The following is a 22,481-nucleotide window of genomic DNA, read 5'->3' as shown; positions in this document are numbered from 1 at the left end:
ATGCTTCACAAACAATGCATGGCCTTCAGTTGCCAGCCTGTTAAATTTCAAATTTCTTTTGACATTTTTACTGCTTGAAGTGGTAATGTTTCTTCACTTATCTGACTTGACTTAACACCGCGATTTTCACCTAATTGTCCTAAGGAGACTGGTTGTCTGCATTTTACAAGGTCGCCTGCTAAGCTTTCTTATCACTGTAAGCATATCTCAGTACCACATTCCTTCCTTCTAAACAATGTAACTCTGCAAAAACAACATTTCTATTCCCACACTGTCAAACACAATTTGTGAAATTAGCAAATAACAGGGGTTGTCCCCCACTCCCCACCAGCAGCAGCACTGTCCTGCATGGCACACACGTGCTCCCCATCATGCATCATGGGAGCACTCTCAAGCCAGGTAGCATCCTATGTAAATCCCATGTGCCCAGACATACCAAATGAACCAGGTTAATTAAAACTATGGTGTTAAAACTCCCCTTTCAGCCTTTCCCTAATATTATTTAATACCAGGACATTGTGAGAAATTCCCTATCAGGATGGTTGGATACTTACCCCACCGCCCTGCTGTACTGATTAATCTTTCTCCTACTTACAAAAACTAGAAAGGGAAACAAGCTGCTAGTATGTAAAGAATTCAGGTAGCTATTGTTTCACATTAGTAGAGTAAATTTAGTGAAACCTTAGGCCACAGAATGAGCTCTGCATCACCTGAACCTGGTATGTAGTGGTGACTGAGCAACAGTGAGCGGCATTGTGTTGGGGGGCCTGGGAGGCACCGATGGGGGAAGGGGGGGGTGCTCAATAAGGACAGCACCAAATCAGAGCCTGCACTAATAACAGAAGCCATCCTCCTGTTATAAACGAAGTCTCAACTCAATCTGAAATTAGTAATATTTATAAAAGGCAAGTAAACAGCGCTGGGTGTGAGGGGAGTCTACGCTCCACCAACACGCACACACGAACAGCAAACATTCTAAATATACAGAACATTGCTTTTAAATACTAAACTCGAGTACGCCTATACATATGTACAATCAGAAAAGATAACAAAAAATCCTTTATGTTCCATGACTTAACAGTCTCCATTTTCCATTCCTTTTCTTGATTAAAAACAACAGTCTCCATTTTCCATTCCTCATGAACAATATATCTTGCTTTAAGTTGTCAAGCAACTCAGTCTTCGGGCCTTATGTATCCTAACCTTCCCAGATCCAAGAAAAACATATCAGTCTCCTTTTCAAGGCCAATAGGGCCTGGGTCAAAAGGCACATCCAGGTCAACAGGGGGCATAACAGCAAAGGCCTGCGATGGCAGTAGCGGCAGGGGGGCTGATGGTGAAGCAGTCGGATCAGTAAACGAGCCCACAGCTCCCTCACTATCTGGCAAACCACATGTTTCTGACTGTGGTCCCACATGGCTCTTTAAGGCCTAAGAGACTGCTCGCCAGGTGCCGAGCTTAACGTTAAGCTGCTGAAAGTGAAGATAACTTTTTAAATAAAATAACAATGAAGATGTGGTAGAGTTGGGATCTTCTTTCAGATACGTACTCTTCAGAGGCTGTTTTCTACTTGTACTGAAAAAATTAGTTTTCCAGCAGAGATTTAAGTCAAATCTTCCTCGTGTAGCCTCCCTGGTATGAGAAGGAATTATTTAGAACAACTGATTGCTTAACAATAAATATATAAATTTGAAATGATGGATTGTTAGGAGAGATGAGGTGATTATGTCACCTTCATGGAGATGGAGCTTGAATGCAATATCTACACGTGGAGTTGTTCCGGATGGACTCTTCTCATTGAGTTTGATACATGGATAGCCTTATTCTGAAAACACCATTCTGGTTTAACTTAATTCTTCTTGAACAGAGGAATGCTACACTTGAGATTTGTACCTTACCTTAATCAAAATTATCAAATCAAAATAATCAAAATCGCCACTTGCCAAGGTGATCAGCCGAGGGGCAGACGCATTCTGCAGCAGAGTGGGGGACAGGCAGGGCTTTTTTTCTGGCATCAAGCCCACTTGAGGGAGCCGCCAGGACCCGGCAGCCCTACCGAGGGAGGCTGACGAGGCATAGGCAGAGCCAGCAGCATCAGCAGCGGGCCATTTAAATCGGGCGCCACTGCCATTTCACAATGGATGCGAGACACCCCAAATGGGGGTGGACCCCCTTCCCTGTTGCTGTCAGGCGGAGGGAGGGGACCTAGGAGTTGAGGAGGAATGGAGACAGGTCCCTGCTTGACATCGAAGGCGATGCCCCCCCTACCGGCCCCACCTTCCCAGGTGCCCTTACACAACAGATTTGAGGCCCTGGAGCTTGAGAGACAGGTAGGTGAGGATGAGGTAGAAAGTCTACCCAGGAGCATGCCTAGGGCGAGGAAGTCTGCTCCATGCCTCAGGACTGCCTCCACCAAGACAGAAAGAAGGGTGATTGTTGTAGGCGACTCCCTTCTCAGGGGAACAGAGGGCCCTATTTGTCGGCCTGACCCTACCCATAGGGAAGTCTGCTGCCTCCCTGAGGCCAGGGTCAGGGACATTGCCAGAAAGCTTCCCAACCTGGTTCGCCCCTCTGACTATTATCCTCTTTTGATAGTCCAGTCTGGCAGTGATGACACTGAAGAGAGAAGCCTGAAGACTATCAAACGGGACTTTAGGGGACTGGGTCGGTTAGTGGAAGGAGCGGGAGTACAGGTGGTGTTTTCGTCTATCCCTACGGTGGCAGGGAGGGGTACAGAGAGAGCACGGAAAGCCCACCTGATAAACACGTGGCTCAGAGGCTGGTGCCAGCACAGAAAATTTGTTTTTTTGGACCATGGGGCGCTTTACTCGGCACCCGGCCTGATGGCTGCAGATGGGTCCCTATCTCTAAGGGGAAAACGGATCCTAGCCCAGGAGCTGGGGGGGCTCATTGAGAGGGCTTTAAACTAGGTAAGAAGGGGGACGGGGCTGAAACAAGGCTTGTTGGAGCTGTGCCAGGAGTAACAATGGCAAGGCCAGGGGAGAAGGCAATGGCCTGGCTGAAGTGCATCTACACTAATGCACACAGCATGGGTAACAAACAGGAGGAGCTGGAAGCCATCATGCGGCAGGCAGGCTACAACTTGGTTGCCATCACGGAGACATGGTGGGACCACTCTCATGACTGCAGTGCTGCAAAGTCTGGCTATAGGCTCTTCAGAAGGGACAGGCAGCACAGAAGGGGTGGTGGTGTGGCTCTCTATATTAGAGAGTGTTTTGATGTTGTGGAACTCGAGGCTGGGAATTGTAAGGTTGAGTCCCTATGGGTTAGTATCGGCGGGAAGGCCAACAAGGGAAGCATCCTGGTGGGGGTCTGTTATAGACCGCCGAACCAGGATGAGGAGACAGATGAGTTCTACAGGCAGCTGACAGAAACTGCGAAATCGTCAGCGCTTGTTCTCGTGGGGGACTTCAACTTCCCTGACATATCCTGGAAGCACAACACAGCCCAGAGGAAGCAGTCTAGGAGGTTCCTGGAGAGTACGGAAGATAGCTTCCTGACGCAGCTGGTTAGTGAGCCTACTGGAGGGGGTGCCCCGCTAGACCTTCTCTTCACAAACAGAGAAGGACTGGTGGGAGATGTGGTGGTTAGAAGCTGTCTTGGGCAGAGTGACCATGAAATGGCAGAGTTCTTCATTCTAGGAGAAGGCAGGAAGGGGACCAGTAAAACCGCTGTATTGGACTTCTGGAGGGCTGACTTTGAACTGTTCAGGACACTGGTTGGCAGAGTCCCTTGGGAGGCGGTTCTGAAGGGCAGAGTCCAGGAAGGCCGGGCACTCTTCAAGAAGGAAATTTGAAAGGCTCAGGAGCAGATCGTCCCCATGTGCCCAAAGACGAGCTGGCAGGGAAGAAGACTGGCCTGGCTGAACAGAGAGCTGTGGCTTGAGCTAAGGAGAAAAAAGAGGGTTTATAATCTTTGGAAAAGAGGGCGGGCCACTGAGGAGGACTATAAGGATGTTGCGAGGCTGTGCAGGGACAAAATTAGAAAGGCCAAAGCTCATCTGGAGCTCAGTCTGGCTACTGCTGTTAAGGATAACAAAAAGTGTTTTTACAAATACATCAACGTAAAACGGAGGACTAAGGAGAATCTCCATCCTTTACTGGATGCGGGGGGAAACTTAGTGAGTGACGAGATGAGGAAAAGGCTGAGGTGCTTAATGCCTTCTTTGCCTCAGTCTTTAGCAGCAAAACCAGTTGCTCTCTGGATACCCAGTACCCTGAGCTGGTGGAAGGGGATGGGGAGCAGAATGTGGCCCTTACTATCCATGAGGAAATAGTTGGTGACCTGCTACGGCACTTGGATTTGTGCAAGTCGATGGGGCCAGATGGGATCCACCCGAGGATATTGAGAGAACTGGCAGAGGAGCTGGCCAAGCCACTTTCCATCATTTATCAACAATCCTGGCTATTGGGGGAGGGTTTATGAAAGGCAGGTCCTGAATGACGAACCTGATCTCCTTCTATGACAAAGTGACACGCTTGGTGGATGAGGGAAAGGCTGTGGATGTGGTCTACCTTGACTTCAGCAAGGCTTTTGACACCGTTTCCCACAGCATTCTCCTCAAGAAACTGGCTGCTCGTGGCTTGGACTGGCATATGCTTCGTTTGGTTAAAAACTGTCTGGATAGCTGGGCCCAAAGAGTCGTGGTGAATGGAGTCAAATCCAGTTGGAGGCCGGTCACTAGTGGCATTCCCCAGGGCTCGGTACTGGGGCCAGTCCTCTTTAATATCTTTATTGATGATCTGGATGAGGGGATCGAGTTCACCCTCAGTAAGTTTGCAGACGACACCAAGTTAGGTGCATGTGTCGATCTGCTCGAGGGTAGGAAGGCTCTGCAGGAGGATCTGGATAGGCTGGACCATTGGGCTGAGGCCACCTGTATGAAGTTCAACAAGGCCAAGTGCCGGGTCCTGCACCTGGGGCGCAATAACCCCAAGCAGAGCTACAGGCTGGGAGATGAGTGGTTGGAAAGCTGCCTGGCGGAGAAGGACCTGGGAGTATTGGTGGATAGCCAGCTGAATATGAAACAGCAGTGTGCTCAGGTGGCCAAGAAGGCCAACAGCATCCTGGCTTGTATCAGAAGCAGTGTGGCCAGCAGGGCTAGGGAAGTGATTGTCCCCCTGTACTCGGCTCTGGTGAGGCCGCACCTCAAGTACTGTGTTCAGTTTTGGGCCCCTCACTACAAGAAGGACATGGAGGTGCTCGAGCGAGTCCAGAGAAGGGCAATGAAGCTGGTGAGGGGTCTGGAGAACAAGTCCTGCGAGGAGCGGCTGAGGAAGCTGGGTTAGTTGTGCCTGAGAAGAGGAGGCTCAGGGGCAACCTTATTGCACTGTACAGGTACCTTAAAGGAGGCTATAGGGAGGTGGGGGTTGGTCTATTCTCCCACGTGCCTGGTGACAGGACGAGGGGGAACGGGCTAAAGTTGCGCTAGGGGAGGTTTAGGTTGGTTATTAGGAAGAACTTCTGTACTGAAAGAGTTGTTAGGCATTGGAATGGGCTGCCCAGGGAAGTGGTGTGATCACCATCCCTGGAGGTCTTTAAAAGACGTTTATATGTTGAACTTAACGATATGGTTTAGTGGAGGACTTGTTAGTGTTAGGTCAGAGGTTGGACTCAATGATCTTGAGGTCTCTTCCAACAATTCTGTGATTCTGTGATTCTATGAAAATTGATTTTTCAATGTTGGACAAGGCTTTTGAAATATTTTCAGAGTGTTTACTCAACAGTGCATAGTCTTACAAAAGTTTTGTTTAGTTTTGTTCTTCAATTTAAGTTGAATTTAGCCAATAGAAGTATACTGAATATATGGATTTTTCTTAGCGTACAAGTAAGTCTCCCCCTGGGTGGAAACAGGAATTATTACTAGCTGCAGTGACGATCAAGTAACAAGAATCTACTTTAAAATAGTTGAGATTTTAAAATGCAGAAGAAGGTTATTTCTCGGTAGCAAACTACTTTGAGGCATTAGGCATCCACATAATTTTCTAATGTTTTTTGAAAAGGTCTTTGGCTGCTACACTTTAAGAAGTTATAGTGCCCATACTTAGTGATATCATGAAATGTAAATGATTCATGTGACTGTATCTGAGTGCCTGAAGTTCAAGTTTATGTTTATGGTGAAGCAGAATCGTGATTTGTGGCTGTTAATTTCCAGTGATGCTTTTGCAACTGAATGGAAAGTCATGCTGTATATTGGAAAATAAAGAACGACCTTCCAAAAACTGTCTGACACATGTAGTTGTTCCTCATTATCATGTGTGAAACAGTTGGCCAAGACTGTCCTGATACAGTACTATTAAAATTCACCAAGTTACATAAGAAATGCATTTGTTCATGAAAATATTATTTTTTCATTCAAATTTTATTCTCTTCTGCTCCTTGTTCTTTTATCCATGTGTTTTTTATTCATTAGGTCTTCTCTCTAAACTCTTCTTGTGCCTCCTTTTTTCCCTTTTGCTCCTTGTAACTTGATAATATTTCAACAGTCCTGGGAGACTGGTGCAAAATATGTTTTAAATTAGGCAAGGTAAACTGCATGTTCTCAGAGAAATATAGAACCGCATGCTAACTCCCATTATTGATGTACTTATCTCCTTCATTCTAGGTGCGTTTAATGATCACAGATGCTGCAAGACACAAACTCCTTGTACTAAGTGGACAGTGCTTTGAAAACACAGGAGAACTCATTCTTCAGTCAGGGTCCTTTTCCTTCCAAAACTTCATTGAGATATTCACGGATCAAGAGGTGTGTTCAGAAAAGTGTCTTCCATACATTGTTATGTGATGGCACAAGTTTCTAGAAGACTAAAAATGGCCTTCTGTTAAGTTAGAATTAGCACTGATAGCTTGACGCTGATGCTCTTTACTCTTTAATAGAGGGTTTCTTTCAAAACGTATTTAATTTACTTTAGCTTTGATATAAAATGCTTAACAAAAAAAAATACATTTTAATTTGGGGAATTAAGATTATGACTTTGAGAAACAGAAAACAGAAAGAACTGAAGCCCATGTGAGGAGGGGTGGGGAAGGCAACTGCCCCTGGGAGGATGCTGACCTCCTCCAGGCTGCAGATACTCTGTGCCTGTTAAGAAGATGTGCTGTTTCCCTTAGATATTTGGACAGCTCTTCTGGATGGACTGAGGCAGCACAGAGACTCTTGAGCCTATGGCAGAGATAGTGGCAGCTCTGGCAGCATTAGCTTCATAGCCCTCATCCCCTCTGAATATACAAACTCGTACTATCCTCCTATAAAGAGTGAAAGAGGGAAGGGGGAACCTTGGAAAATGCTGTGTTATGGTATTAATTATTAAAAATGAATCTACATGCATCTTCTTGTGTTTTTGTTTTAAAACCCTAGATTGGTGAATTATTGAGCACCACCCACCCTGCTAATAAAGCCAGCTTAACTCTTTTCTGTCCTGAGGAAGGGGACTGGAAAAATTCTAACCTTGACCGACACAACCTTCAAGACTTTATTAATATTAAACTCAACTCAGCTTCCATATTGCCTGAAATGGAAGGACTCTCTGAATTCACAGAGTATCTGTCAGAATCTGTAGAAGTACCATCACCCTTTGACATTTTGGAACCCCCAACCTCAGGAGGCTTTTTGAAACTCTCCAAACCCTGCTGTTATATTTTCCCAGGTGGAAGAGGGGACTCTGCATTGTTTTCAGTGAATGGATTCAACATGCTTATCAATGGAGGATCTGAAAGAAAATCTTGCTTTTGGAAACTTATCCGACATTTGGACCGGGTAGATTCCATTCTGCTCACTCACATCGGAGATGATAACTTGCCAGGAATCAATAGCATGCTTCAGCGAAAGATAGCCGAATTAGAAGAGGAACAGTCCCAAGGGTCTACTACCAACAGTGACTGGATGAAAAATCTGATCTCACCTGATTTAGGAGTTTTATTTCTTAATGTACCTGAGAACCTGAAGAACCTGAATCCTAACTTTAGAATAAAAAGTAGTATAGAAGAAGCTTGTTTTACTCTCCGGTATTTAAATAAACTGTCTATGAAACCAGAACCTCTTTTCAGAAATGTAGGAAATACCATTGACCCCATCATTTTATTTCAGAAAATGGGGGTTGGCAAACTTGAGATGTATGTGCTCAATCCTGTCAAAAATAGCAAAGAGATGCAATATTTTATGCAACGGTGGAGTGGTACTAGCAAAGATAAAGCTGAATTTCTGCTACCAAATGGCCAAGAACTAGACATTCCATTATCCTATTTCACCTCTGTCTCATCCCTGATTGTGTGGCATCCAGCTAATCCTACAGAAAAAATAATCCGAGTTCTATTTCCTGGAAACAGCACCCAATATAATATTCTAGAAGGATTAGAAAAACTCAAACACTTAGATTTCCTTAAACAACCAATAGTTACACAAAAAGACCGAACTGTAAACATTGCTAGTCTGGCTGTGAAACAAGAAAAGGTGAAACAACGAACAGACAGCAAAGAGAATCTCAAGCCTGCTGCAAAGACACCACCAATCAAGATAGTCAGAAAAGAATCTAAAGAAGAAACACGGGAGCCTGCAAAGCCCAGTCCAGCACTGGAAAATACTCAGAAATTAGAAAGCAAAGAAAAAGTTCCAGTTAAAAAAGAGAAACCAGCCAAAACAGAGACCAAACCTATAGTGACAGAAAAAGATGGAACAAGCAAAGAAGAGCAAATAGTGAAATCTGAAACTCCTGAAAAACAAGTTACAGATGTAAAATCAAAAGTGGCAAAGGAGAAGACAGTGAAAAAGGAAGTCAAAAAAAAACCTGAAGAAAAGAAAGAGGAAAAGGAAAAAACAAAGAAAGAGATTTCTAAAAAAGAGGAGAAAATACTTATCAAAAAAGAGGAAAAACACAAAAAAGAAGAGATCAAGAAAGAAGTTAAAAAAGATGTGAAAAAGGAAGAGAAGGAAAGTAAGAAGGAAGTAAAGAAAGATGCTCCACCAAAGGAAGCTAAAAAAGAAGCGAAGAAGGAACTTAACAAGGAAGAAAAAGAAGCCAAAAAGGATATCAAAAAGGTTTCTAAAGAAGCAAAGAAGACAACTGGTCCTTCAACTGAAGCCAAAAAGCTAGCAGCAAAGCCTAAATCACAAAAGAAGGAGGACCCTGTTAAAAAGGAAGCAGTACCTGCTGGAAAGCCAAAGGAAAAAGGAAAAATTAAGACTATGAAGAAGGAGATCAAATTCAGTGGAGCACAAGTTGCCCTTGTAGCAGTTGGAACTGCTGCCACAACTGTAACAGCTGTAGCAGCTGCAGAAATTACAGGTAGTGGAAAAGAACTTGAAGTGGAAAGATCCCTTATGTCTTCACCAGAGGATTTAACAAAGGATTTTGAAGAATTAAAAGCTGAAGAAGTAGAAACAATAAAAGAAACAAAACCTCAGGTTGCATTCATAGAGGATGAACTGAAACTCACTGGCAAAGAACAAAAAGAGGCCTTTGATTCCCAAAAAGAAAAATTAGAAAATGAAGGACCTTCAGAGTCCTCTGATGAAGGTATAACAACCACAGAGGCTGAGGGTGAGTGTGAACAGACACCTGAAGAATTGGAACCAGTGGAAAAGCACAGGGTTGATGACAATGAAAAATTTAAAGATGAGGGAACTGGCTTGGCAGAATCATCTGAAGTGGAAAATTATGAGGAAAAGGCAGAGACAGAAGATGCTGAAGAACAAGGTGAAGATGAGGAAGAAAAGACATCATTGGACACCACAAAACTATACATGGAAGAAGCAAGAATAATGGAAGAGAGTTCAGAAGAAATAATGGTCAAAGCAGATGTTAGCATTAAAGATGAAAAATATATTGAAAAGGCAGATTATGAGGCATCAGGTGAACAATATGAAGAAACAGTAGAAAAGGCAGAAACTAAAGAAACTGAGGAAGAGGAGGAAGACAAAACAGAAGATAAAGAGGATACTGAAAAAATAGAAGCTAAAGAAGATTATGTGATGGCTGTTGTAGACAAAGCTGCAGAAGCTGGTGAAGTTGAAGATAAATATGGCCTACTCATAATTACACCAACAAAATGCTCAGAGCCTCAGTCTCCAGCAGTTGAACTGGCCTCACCAATCCATGATGAGACATTACCAGGTAATTCAGAAAGTGAAGCTATTGTTTCTGATGAAGAAAATAGAGATCAACCTGAGGAATTCACTGCTATTTTGGGTTATACACAGTCTACTACCGAAATACCCAGTAAACCAACTTCAATGGATGAAATGTCTACACCCCGGGATGTCATGAGTAATGAAACTAATAATGAGGAAAGTGACTCAACTTATCAGGAGTATGCGAACATCACCAAGTATGAGACATCACTGTACTCTCAAGACTTTGGTAGACTTAAGCTTTCTACACTTCCGGATGCTTTTAATGGAATATCTGAAGGAACCAAAACAGAGGCCACAGAAGGTAGAGACTATAATGCCTCAGCTTCTACCATCTTGCCACCTTCTTCATTAGAGGAAGACAAATTCTGCAAATCTGCATTCCAGGATGTATACTGGCAAAAAGAAAATGAAACCCAAGGCACTACTAAATTAGAAATCAAAGAAACCTGCTCAGAAAATGTTGGTGGAAAATGTAGTCCAGCCAAGAGTCCATCTGAGAATTTGTCTCCTCTATCACCAGTTGTCAAAACACCACTGAGTGAACGTAGTGTGAACTTTTCACTTACTCCCAATGAGATCAAGGTCTTGGCTGAGAATGTCCCCATTGCTATATTGCCTGATGTACATCAAGAAGTTGCCAAAGAGCACTGTGCAAGCCTTGAAGATATAACATTAGAAGTAGTATCTCCCTCACAGTCTGCTGCTGGTAGTGCTGGCCACACACCTTATTATCAGTCTCCCACTGATGAAAAATCCAGTCAGCTTCCCTCTGAAACCAGTGAAAAGTCAACAGAAGCTCCAGTTAGCTTTGAATTCAGTAAAGTCATAGATGAGTCTTCAAAACCCATAATAAGCCCTATGGATGAACCTGTGCCAGATTCAGAATCTCCTATTGAAAAGGTTCTCTCGCCTCTACGGAGTCCACCACTGATAGGTTCAGAGACCACTTACGATACATTTTTGAGTGATGATGTAAAGTGTCCCACCAGAGATTATGGAAGTCCCTCTAAGGGAATACCTGAAAAAGAAAAAACACCTGTTCAGATGAGCCCAGCTTCTGAAGGCAGCTCTGTGGGCCTTTGCCAAGAAAAGAAAGATGAAAAAAGCATGGAGTTTATGGTAATTAAGGAAAGCTTCAGCCTAGAAAGGAAAGTGGAGGATACAGAACCCAGCAACTCTCAGTCCTCATTGGTCTTGGATGACCAGAAGTTAACAGGTGATCTCTCACCTACTCAAATAGATATCAGTCAGTTCAGTTCTTTAAAAGAAGACACCAAAATGTCAATTTCTGAAGGCACTGTTTCTGACAAATCTGCAACTCCTGTTGATGAGGTCATAGCAGAAGACACCTATTCCCATATAGAAGGAGTAGCTTCTGTCTCTACAGCATCTGTTGCTACTAGTTCATTTCCAGAACCAACTACTGATGATGTATCTCCTTCTTTGCATGCTGAGGTTGGATCTCCCCACTCTACAGAAGTTGACGATTCCTTTTCAGTGTCAGTTGTACAAACACCAACAACGTTTCAGGAAACAGAAATGTCTCCATCTAAGGAGGAGTGCCCAAGGCCTATGTCAATTTCTCCACCAGATTTCTCACCTAAAACCGCAAAATCAAAAACCCTTATGCATGATCACAGATCTCCTGATCAGTCAGTAGAATTTGGTCAGGAGTCCCCTGAGCAGTCTTTAGCAATGGACTTTAGTAGGCAATCTCCAGAATATCCTACTGTAGGCATAAGTATACACCATATATCTGTAAATGGACCAACAGAAGTAGATTATAGCCCTTCAGATATACAGGAGGCAACTTTTGCACAGATTTCCCCTGTGGAGCAGACATCTTACGCTCAGGAGAAGGATATTTCAGAAATTATTTCAGTTTCTCAAACTGAAGCTTCATCTTCAACTTCATCAGCTCATACACCTTCCCAGGTAACTTCACCACTGCTAGAGGAAACTTTTTCAGGTGCTGTTTCACCCAGAGATATGTCACTACATTCTTCTTTTACCTCAGAAAAGGTATTGAGCCTAGGAGAAAGGCTGTTTCCAAAGTCTGACCCATCTCCACTAACTCCAAGGGAATCTTCTTCTCTATACTCTCCTAGTTTTCCAGATTCACATCCTGTAATCACAGAAGTAGTTTCAGATAGTTACACATCTTCATTGTCACTGCAAGTGTCCTCTGACAAAGCATTTGGTAAACAGGCTGTCATATTACGGGAACCTCTAACAAAGCACAGCCCAGAACTTTTATTCAACCCAGAAATAATAGATTCACCGATAAGCAGTAGGTCACCAGAAGAGCTTAGTTATTCTTATGAGGCCACAGAGAAAACTACTAGGTCACCAGAGGATATTAGCTACTCCTATGAGGCAGTTGGAAAATCTACTAGATCATCTCAGGCCACAGATTATTCCTATGAGACAACAGGGAAAACCACCAGATCACCTGGGGCCATAGATATTTCCTATGAGAGAATTAGGAAAGCTAACAGATCACTTGATGCTATGGATTCTTCCTATGAGACAACAGGGAAAACCACTAAGTCACCAGAAGCCATTAGCTACTGCTATGAGACAACTGGGAGAACCACCAAGTCACCAGAGACCATGGCTTACTCCTATGAAATAACTGGGAAAGCCACCAGCTCACCTGAAGTTAGTAGCTATTGCTATGAAGCAAGTGCACATCTTACTCCAGGAAAATCATTAGCAGAATCTTGTCAGGATGTTGATTTATGTCTTGTGTCCTCCTGTGAATATAAACATCCTAAAACTGAACTTTCACCTTCATTTATCAACCCAAATCCCCTTGAGTGGTTTGCAATGGAACAGTTTCAAGATCAAGAAAAGCCATTAACTCAGTCTGGGGGAGCCCATCCACCTTCTGGGGGAAAGCAGCAAGAGCGTCAGTGTGATGAAACCCCTCCCACATCAGTGAGCGATTCTGCCCCATCTCAGACTGATTCAGATGTTCCCCCTGAGACTGAGGAATGTCCTTCCATCACTGCAGATGCTAACATTGACTCAGAAGATGAATCAGAAACCATTCCAACAGACAAGACAATTGCATACAAACACATTGACCCACCACCTGTCCCAATTCAGGATCACAGCCCTTCCCCTAGGCACCCTGATGTCTCCATGGTTGATCCAGAGGCTTTGCCAGTCGATCAGAATTTGGGTAAAACTTTGAAGAAGGACCTCAAAGAAAAGACAAAAACAAAAAAGCAGGGCACTAAGACCAAGTTGTCTTCTTCTGTTAAAAAAAGTGATGGTAAATCAAAGCAAGCGGCTTCACCAAAACCAGATGTAAGAGATTCTTTAGACAAAAATTCCCAAACAGATTCTCCAAAAAAGGAGTTTGTGGAGAAGAGAACCAAAAATATCTCTAATCCAGATGTAAAGTCCCAAGTGGAAGAGAAAGATAAGGATACCAAGAATGCAACAAATACAACAGCATCCAAGTCAACAAAGACTGCAACCACAGGTAAAGGCAGATAGGATCTCCCTAGTGTTAAGATTTTCTTAGTTGTTTAAGTGAAGTTAGGTTGTCCTTATATCAGTTGAGAATGCAATTTACAGCAAACACCCAAAGAAAGTCCATGCTTTAAAAATAAATCCAGAGTGTAAAGGCTGCATTTAAATGAATGAAATATGCTGAATTAACTTTTGCGATCTGGGAAACTAGATGCATCAGTTTGCTCAGATGTAAAGAATTAGAGTGAGTACATCAAGTATAAAAAGATTAATACTAGCTGTCTAAATTAGTTAGCCAACTAATAGAATTAAAAGTATTGCTTTTGTAGGTGAAGTGAAATTAGTAGTAAAGTGACCCACTTTATTCATTGTAAGAATCATGTAGGCATAATGCTCCTAACATAAACCATTCAAACCAATTCATTTTAATTTTGTGAGAGGCAAAGGTGATATAGGACATTGGATGTGTTTATTACTTTGCTGGATTCTTTTTAAAGAGTATTTTAAAAATAACAGCAGTATGAGAACTTTCAGTGAGCTAAGCATGTACATCACATAATCTGGTTAAAGTCTTATGCTGTCAGTGATGGCTAAATATATGGAAAGTTAATGTTATTTTGAATGACTGTTGTGTAGTCTATAAGTAGTAATAAAATATGAATTATATCACTGAAGGAGGCATTGTGCTAATATGTTGTTTCTGGCAGATCTTGTTACAGAGCATTTTGAGGATACTTTGATTTTGCTGTTGTCATCAGGACTGATATTCTATTGAAAGCTTTTTACAAGACGCAAGTCTAGGATTCAGTACAAGCAAACCAGCATTCATCTGTCTGTAGCTTCCCCATTTTCTGTGGTCTTCTGTTCCTTTCATATACCATCATTTGCAGGTCTCTGTTAATAGATGCTTTTCAAAGTAGTGGTATAGTTCCTCATGCTGTACATTTCTCCAACACTTTATATTAGATTCTTCTTCCTTGAAGCATACTTCTCAGACATACACTAGAGCTGAAGACAAGGCTTTATTTGATATTGACATTTAGGTGTAAAATATAATGTCTAATACTTTAGCCAGTGTTGGTATTCACAGTTCAAAAGGTTTATTACAGACTTTTTATCACAGATGATCAAAGATTTTGTAAAATATGCATTAGTTAAAATGATCTAATTCAGGAAAACTTATCATATTATGATGCTTATTTGGCATATTGCTCTCTGATGAATATCATCAGGTCATGTTAGACAATTGTAATGGACTTTCCTGGCCTTTCAATATGTAACCCTTAATAAAGTGTATTGCTCAGATAATTTAGTTTACCAAACTTCATACTCTGTAACTTCATGGAGAGGCTAATAAAACATAAATGGTGATCATCTAAATACAATTACTGATTGAATCTTGATTGTCAGGTCACCCTGTGATTCAATGTGTGACAAAAGCAACTTTTATGAAATATTTTTAGTGCTAGTGTTTAAACTTTGAACTTCCTTTTGACTGAAGCTCTTAGAACAGGTACTACACTATGTATAACAGCAAAAACACTCTTCCCCTTACTTTTTGTGATGTGGCTAATTTGTGTATGCAAATAAGGAACTAGCAGGCAAACAAATACTTGTTCTTAGTTCCCTGAAGTAATTGAATTAGGAAATTTCACTGTCCTCCCAAGTTCCTTTTTGCCCCTCTTTCTGCTCTCATTTAGTAGCTTCCTGATGCTGTAAGACAGCCTGAAAATATCAAAGCTGTTGTGCTGATACCCCAAATCTCAAGACTGTTTAAAATCTGCATGACTTCCTGTGTGATCCTAAGTTTTATAATCATGCATACCCAAGACTTTGGAAAGCTGTGATTCTTAACTTGAGAAATAGAATCATAGAATGGCCTGGGTTGAAAAGGACCTTAAAGATCATCTAGTTTCAACCCCCCTGCTCTGGGCAGGGTTGCCAGCCACTAGAGCAGGCTGCCCAGAGCCGCATCCAGCCTGGCCTTGAATGCCTCCAGGGATGGGGCATCCACAGCCTCCCTGGGCAACCTGTTCCAGTGCCTCACCACCCTCAGAGTGAAAAACTTTTTCCTAATATCTAACCTAAATCTCCCCTGTCTTAGTTTAAAACCATTCCCCCTTGTCCTATCACTATCAACAGATGTAAACAGGCATTCCGCCTCCTGATTATACACTCCCTTCAAGTACTGGAAGGCTGCAATGAGGTCTTCCTGGAGCCTTCTCTTCTCCAAGCTGAACAAGCTCAGTTCCCTCAACCTTTCTTCATAGGGGAGGTGCTCCAGCCCTCTGATCATCTTAGTGGCCCTCCTCTGGACCCGTTCCAAGAGCTCCACATCCTTCTTGTGCTGGGGGCCCCAGGCCTGCACGCAGTGTTCCAGGTGGGGTTTCACAAGGGCAGAGTAGAGGGGGACAATCACCTCCCTCTCCCTGCTGGCCACCCCTTTTTTAATGCAGCTCAGGACACAGATGTCCTTCCGGGCTGCAAGCATGCACTGCTAGCTCATGTCCAACTTCTCGTCCAGAAGGAAGTCCATCAAGTCCTTCTCTGCAGACTACTCTCAAGTTCTTCTTTGCCCGGTCTATATAAATACCTGGGATTGCCCCAGCCCAAGTGCAAAACCTTGCACTTGGCCTTGTTGAACCTCATTAGGTTCTCATGGGCCCACTTCTCCAGCCTGTCTAGGTCCCTCTGGATGGCATCCCTTCCCTCTATTGTATCGACTGCACTGCTCAGCTTGGTGTCATCTGCAAACTTGCTGAGAGTGCACTTGATTCTGTCATCTATGTCGTTGATAAAGATGCTGAAGAGTACCAGTCCCAAGACCAACCCCTGAGGGACACCACTTGTGACTGGCCTCCACCCAGACATAGAACCGTTGACCACAACCCTTTGGCTGTGACCAACCAACCAATTCTTTATCCACCTAACAGTCCATTCTTCAAATCCATACCTCTCCAATTTAGAGAGAAGAATGGTGAGGGACCATATCAAAGGCTTTGCTCAAGTCCAGGTAGATGATATCCATCACCCTTCCTTTGTCTACCGATGCCATCACTCCATCATAGAAGGCCACCAGATTGGTTAGGCAAGATCTGCCTTTGGTGAAGCTGTGCTGGCTGTCTCGAATCACCTCTTTATCTTGTGCATGCCTTAACATGTCTTCCAGGAGGATCTAATCCATGATCTTCCCAGGCACAGAGGTGAGGCCCACCTGCCTGTAGTTCCCTGGGTCTTCCTTTCTCCCTTTTTTAAAAACGGGAGTAACGTTTCCCTTTTTCCAGTCACCAGAGACTTCACCCGACAGACATGATTTTTCAAATATGATGGAGAGCGGCTTGGCAACCACACCATCCATCTCTCTCAGCACCCTGGGATGTATAACATCTGGCCCCATGGACACATCCAATTTCATTAGGCCGGACTTGTTCCACTGTCACAGTGGGACGGAATCCGCTCCTCTCACCCTCTCCTTGAGGTTCAGGGTCCTGACAGACATAGGAAACTTGACCACCAGTGAAGACTGAGGCAAAGCACTTACTGAGTACCTCAGCTTTTTCCATGTCTAAGAAAGCCAGTTCTCCCATCTCGTTTATCAGAGGGGGAACACTCTCCTTGGCCTGTCTCCTCCTGCCTATGTATCTGTAGAACCCCTTCTTGTTGTTCTTCACACCCCTTGCTGAGTTCAGCTCCATCTGTGCTTTGGCTTTCCTGATCCCATCTCTACACATCCAGACAACACCCCTGTATTCCTCCCAGGCTATGCAACCCTGCTTCCATTTCCTGTACATTTCCCTCTTTTCCCTCAGTTTAAGCTGAAGGTCCGTGCTCAGCCATGCCAGTTGCCTGCCTCCTCTGCTTGATTTCTTTTGCTGGGGGATGGAGAGCTCTTGCACTCTCAGAAGGGTGTCCATAAATTTTACTTACTTTACCTTAATTTACTGAATGGTAATTCAGTATTCACGGGCCTGCAATTGTAATTGTTGGATAATAATAGCATATTACTTATATAAGTAATACATATATAAGGTTTAGTCAATTGTTGTTTATGTGGTAGTGAGCTTTTATTGTATTATATAGTTAGTTACATTTATTATTTTTTCCTCTTAGTACAGTTGTAACTGGGATACAACAGATCTGGAAAGTGTCATTAGGAGGGTAACGCCATAACTGTTTCAAAGGACACAGAAGTACAGCTGTAGCTATGTAATGCTTAACAAACAGCAGCTATTTTAAGGAATATCACCTCAGCAATTATAACATAATTAGTAAATGCATGTTTTTAACCAGCCTGTAATATATTCTTTTGTTGTTTTATTTCCAAAGGATCTGGGAATACTAAGTTGGCAAAATCTACGGTGGTGCCTCCAGGACCTCCAGTGTATTTGGATCTGGTGTATATTCCCAACCACAGCAATAGCAAGAATGTCGACATTGAGTTTTTCAAGAGGGTGCGGTCATCCTACTATGTGGTGAGCGGGAATGATTCTACAGCTGAGGAACCAAGCAGGACTGTTCTGGACTCCCTGCTGGAGGGCAAAGCCCAGTGGGAGAGTAACATGCAGGTAAGCTCTTCACTAGTGTTTCTACCTGGAACTTTAAACTTCTCCGGGAAGCAACTATGGGAAGCCAAAGCATTGTTGGAGTGGATGGCGACTGCTCGGGACATGGGATTTCCAGCCAGGGCACCTCATTTTGCCAATAATGTGAGAGGACACCCAAGTCAAGCACAGAGATGCACCATACTCAGCCACTCCCCCATTTCTGGACCATCTGACCTGTCCCTCGAGAATAAAACAATTTGGAACTCATGGTTTACAGGGCCATTTAGCTGTTTCACACTATTGCTATACCATATATGATCCAAGTTTGGAAACTTGCAGTTTGTAAGTAGGAAAGAAAAGTGAATATTTCATGCTTTGTATAGTAATCACATACACTTGGAAACTTCTTGTACCTTTCCAATATGGTAAATAAATAAACAAAATATTTGGCCATAATCTGAAGAGCTATCAGTACAGACAATAACCTGCTACTTCTCTGGAAAGCTGCATCTCAGCAGCTTATAGAACCAAAACTGCTTCTTTACAGTCATTTCATCTTATTTACATATTTACTTATTTCCTTTTATCCATTCATTTACCTAAGTATTTATTGCATAAAGAGACACTCTTTCCAAAAGGGAAAAATGTTTGTTGGCCAGGACTTCTAACAGACATTTTTCTTATCAGTTGTTTCTGTTGCCAATTCCTGAGGAGTTATCCTGTTTTGTGTTGCAGGTGACCTTAATCCCAACCCATGACTCAGAAGTGATGAGGGAATGGTACCAAGAGACCCATGAGAAACAGCAGGACCTCAACATCATGGTTTTGGCAAGCAGCAGCACTGTTGTCATGCAAGATGAATCTTTTCCCGCATGCAAAATTGAACTGTAAGAATGAGACCACGTACCACAACATTAAACTTTGTTTCCAGAAAGTCTTCAGTTTGAAAACACCTTTTATAAAAATTCAACCCACCTATTTTAGCTGCTGAACTATATACCTGCCAAATGCTTTACTGTGTCACAATGATGTAAGTCACTAATATTTTTCAGTCTTTGATAATTACTAAGGGAAATGACAGTATTCCCACAGTAGGATTCATAGTACTGTGACAATACAGATCCAGTTTCATCTCCTCTGAATGTTTGGAAAGCATGCACTAGCAACTCCAACTGACTTCCGTCAGGTAGAGGCATTTGCCTTCTAAAGAAACACAAAGAGAGAGAAAAAGAGAGAGGGTTAGGAGGAGAAAGTAATAAAAAATTAGATCTGCGTTAGTCTCATGGCAACAGATGTATCGCTTGCTGCAGTTTGCTTATGCTCTCACATGAAAAGACAGTTTTAAATTTGTATCATTCTGAGCTATAGCAAAGGAAGTCCTTACTTTACAGAATTGTTAGCTGGAAAATAAGAAGCGGCAGAATGTGGTTGGGAAGGGATGTACAACCTAAACTCTCATTAGCAGTTTTCCACTTTAATTTGAACTCTGCATACTGACATACCATAACAATCACAGGCCAAATATACACATAGTCTGAACCCCATTCAGAAATTTAAAACCTTCCTTTCAACATGCAGAACATGTCTAAGGCATGCTCCCAGTGAAAATACACTTACGCCACTCAGAACTGACCAGTCCATATGCTTAAACAGTCATGTCAACTGTTGATTGACTGAAGTAAAATACCAAAGCAGTTAGAAGTACATACAGTATACAATTTGCCTTAGAACGTGACTTCAATGTATAAAGAAACTTGCACTTATTTTTTTACTGTTGAGACATCAAATTTATAAAACATCTGTGTAGGATCATAGTTACACCAGTAAAGTGTGAGTGTGCATGTATGGTACTAGAAACCTATCTGACTAGTCAAACAGCTTGGTGCTATGAATTACATATGTTAGTTATGTGTGCACTTCATTGATGCACCTGGACAGCTCAACAAGGCAAGACAAGCATTTTTTACAAAGTTTCTTTTGTATTGTGGAAGCAAGATTGAAGTGGTGTCCACTATGAGAGTTGCAAAACTTAGCAAAACATTCAGGATGATGAAAAAGGTTACCTGCAAGTCTGTACAGTATTAAACCTTCCTTGGTTTTACCTTGTTTTATTTGTTTAATTTAAGAGTGAATGGGTGTGTTGGGTCTGGAATAAATGTACAGAAACCTTTCTTTTAGTGCTGCATGAACTTTTAATAGATGAACTTTTAACAAAAGTCTTAATTTACAGGAAAATGCAAAGAAAAAAATCAGGTAAAGGCAAATTTTTCTTAGTAGTTTTGTAAGATAAATGAATAATTTGTTTAAGGTTCTAGTAAGAATGGATATTGAGGTAAAATTTATTGAAAATAGTCAACTACCAATACCTTGCAGTGGGGGGCACCCTGGTGGTAAAATTAACCTATTGATGATAACAGAAAATGGGATTTGAAATGTTGATTGCCTAATATTTACAAGGGTGTAGCCTACATTCTCAACCCTCACAAGATCTTGAAAAAAGATACAATAAACTAAAACAAGTCTTTCCTTTCCTTTCCTTTCCTTTCCTTTCCTTTCCTTTCCTTTCCTTTCCTTTCCTTTCCTTTCCTTTCCTTTCCTTTCCTTTCCTTTCCTTTCCTTTCCTTTCCTTTCCTTTCCTTTCCTTTCCTTTCCTTTCCTTTCCTTTCCTTTCCTTTCCCCCCTTCCTTACCTTCTTAAGACTGCTTGCAGAGGAAACAGCATATAGAACAGTTCCATGATTTAAAATAGTCTGGATTTTTTTAATCTCAGAAGTTTTACCCCAATAAAAACATATTGTTACATCGTAGAAGGTTTGTGAACTGGAATTTGAAGAATGTACAAAAGCCTCCAAAATGGAGATATGTGCTGGCCTGTATGATTCACCCTTATGGCTGGTATTAAGTTTCACAGTGTAGTGGACTATGACCTCATTTTATTTTATTTACTTATAATTTATTTCAAATTTACATTCTTTAGGATATTTTTATTTAATAGGCATATGTTTGCACTCCTAATTTTTTTTTTTTTTTTAATATATACTGCTTTACAACCCTTTAAATGTGGGCTCTTGAGGCCTATTTAATACTGTAAATTACTGTTTATCAGGTGTTGGGATTTTCAATTTATTTTTAACATTATCTTTTTTTTTGTTGTCTCTAGCAATACTGCTTTATTAAGCTTTTAAGTTGTAAAGAATAACTCAGAATGACTATGGCACAGAAGACAGATGGAAATGTATTGTGAAATTAAGCATTTTTTCTGGGCTCATAATCATTAACTTAAAATTGCCTTTGTAATACGTAGACTTCAAAGCTATATTTCTGCAATTCTTTCTGTTTTGTCTACTTTCTTACATAGGTAAGATTTCAAACTTTTTGAGGGGGTAGGAACAGATTTTCTGACAATATCTGAAATGTTTTATACCTCTGCTTTGATAGAAAATCTGTTTTAAGTACAGCAGTGGTTCAGAGACTAATCTAACTTATGCCAATGTGAATCAGGAAAAATTTCACTGCAATCAGAGAAGTTACAGTCATTTGGTCCTACTGTAAATTAAATTAGAATCAAGCCTTAAATCTCCCCAAGTAAGTTTGTGATGACTCAAGCATTTGTTTTACTTTAAAAAAAAAAAAAAGTAGTTAAAACCGATCTTAAAATGTACATTCGTTTTTTGCTACTACAATAATATTAAAAAAACAGTCTGGCTCTTCTGAGGTATTGTAATGCCTATTCCATCTATTCCCTTTTAAATGGCAACTGTGTCTGGGTGTAACACAGTGATGAACTCCTCCATTAGCTTCTTTTACCCTTAATGTCTTTCCTGCCTGTGGAACTAATCTAACTGTGCTAGTTATAATACTACACGATTAACTTAGTAGCAGTCATCAAAATGTACTGTGTACATTAACGATGAGTGCTGTTGATCAGCATAGATTTCTAGGAGCATGGTTTGTTATTGATTAATTATAAAAAATCAGTATTTGAGTGCAAAGGACGCTCAATTTAAATCATGGTATTATACATAATAGCATGCCCAGTCATGATCTTTATGCTATTACTATACTCTTTCATAAAATTAAATGAAGAATTAACTTTAGAAATCACCTTCCACTCCTGAACTTGGACAGGGTCTCTCTTGCATGCCTTTTCCAAGTCCTGTGGTGGGCCTAACTTCATTGACCTCAACTTTTCACCCCATCTTTTATAGAATTCATTTTTGATTTTTTAAAATTATCTTACATACTGTGGTGAATGGAGGTAACTGTGTATATAAGTATTTTTAATTGTCTACAATAGCTTATGCA

General features: G+C 41.7%; 1 protein-coding gene across 1 annotated transcript in view; it reads left to right on the top strand.

Moving 5' to 3' along the window:
• The window catches only part of LOC309889397 (microtubule-associated protein 1B-like), a gene marked incomplete at both ends in the record, with an annotated part of 83,231 nt that extends 64,163 nt beyond the window's left edge, over positions 1–19,068 (top strand). The window contains 4 exons of the mRNA XM_082782203.1: positions 6,626–6,766; positions 7,379–13,643; positions 17,960–18,198; positions 18,913–19,068. Of these exons, the coding sequence (XP_082638329.1) occupies positions 6,626–6,766; positions 7,379–13,643; positions 17,960–18,198; positions 18,913–19,068 (6,801 nt within the window). The remainder of the gene's footprint in view (positions 1–6,625; positions 6,767–7,378; positions 13,644–17,959; positions 18,199–18,912) is intronic.
• Positions 19,069–22,481: the final 3,413 nt, after the last annotated feature.

The sequence above is a fragment of the Aythya marila genome, assembly GCF_965140915.1.
Source record: "Aythya marila genome assembly, chromosome: W".
In the NCBI taxonomy this organism is placed as follows: Eukaryota; Metazoa; Chordata; class Aves; order Anseriformes; family Anatidae; genus Aythya; species Aythya marila.
The sequence above is the reverse complement of the archived record's forward strand: the minus strand, read 5'-3'. Positions and strand labels throughout refer to the sequence as shown.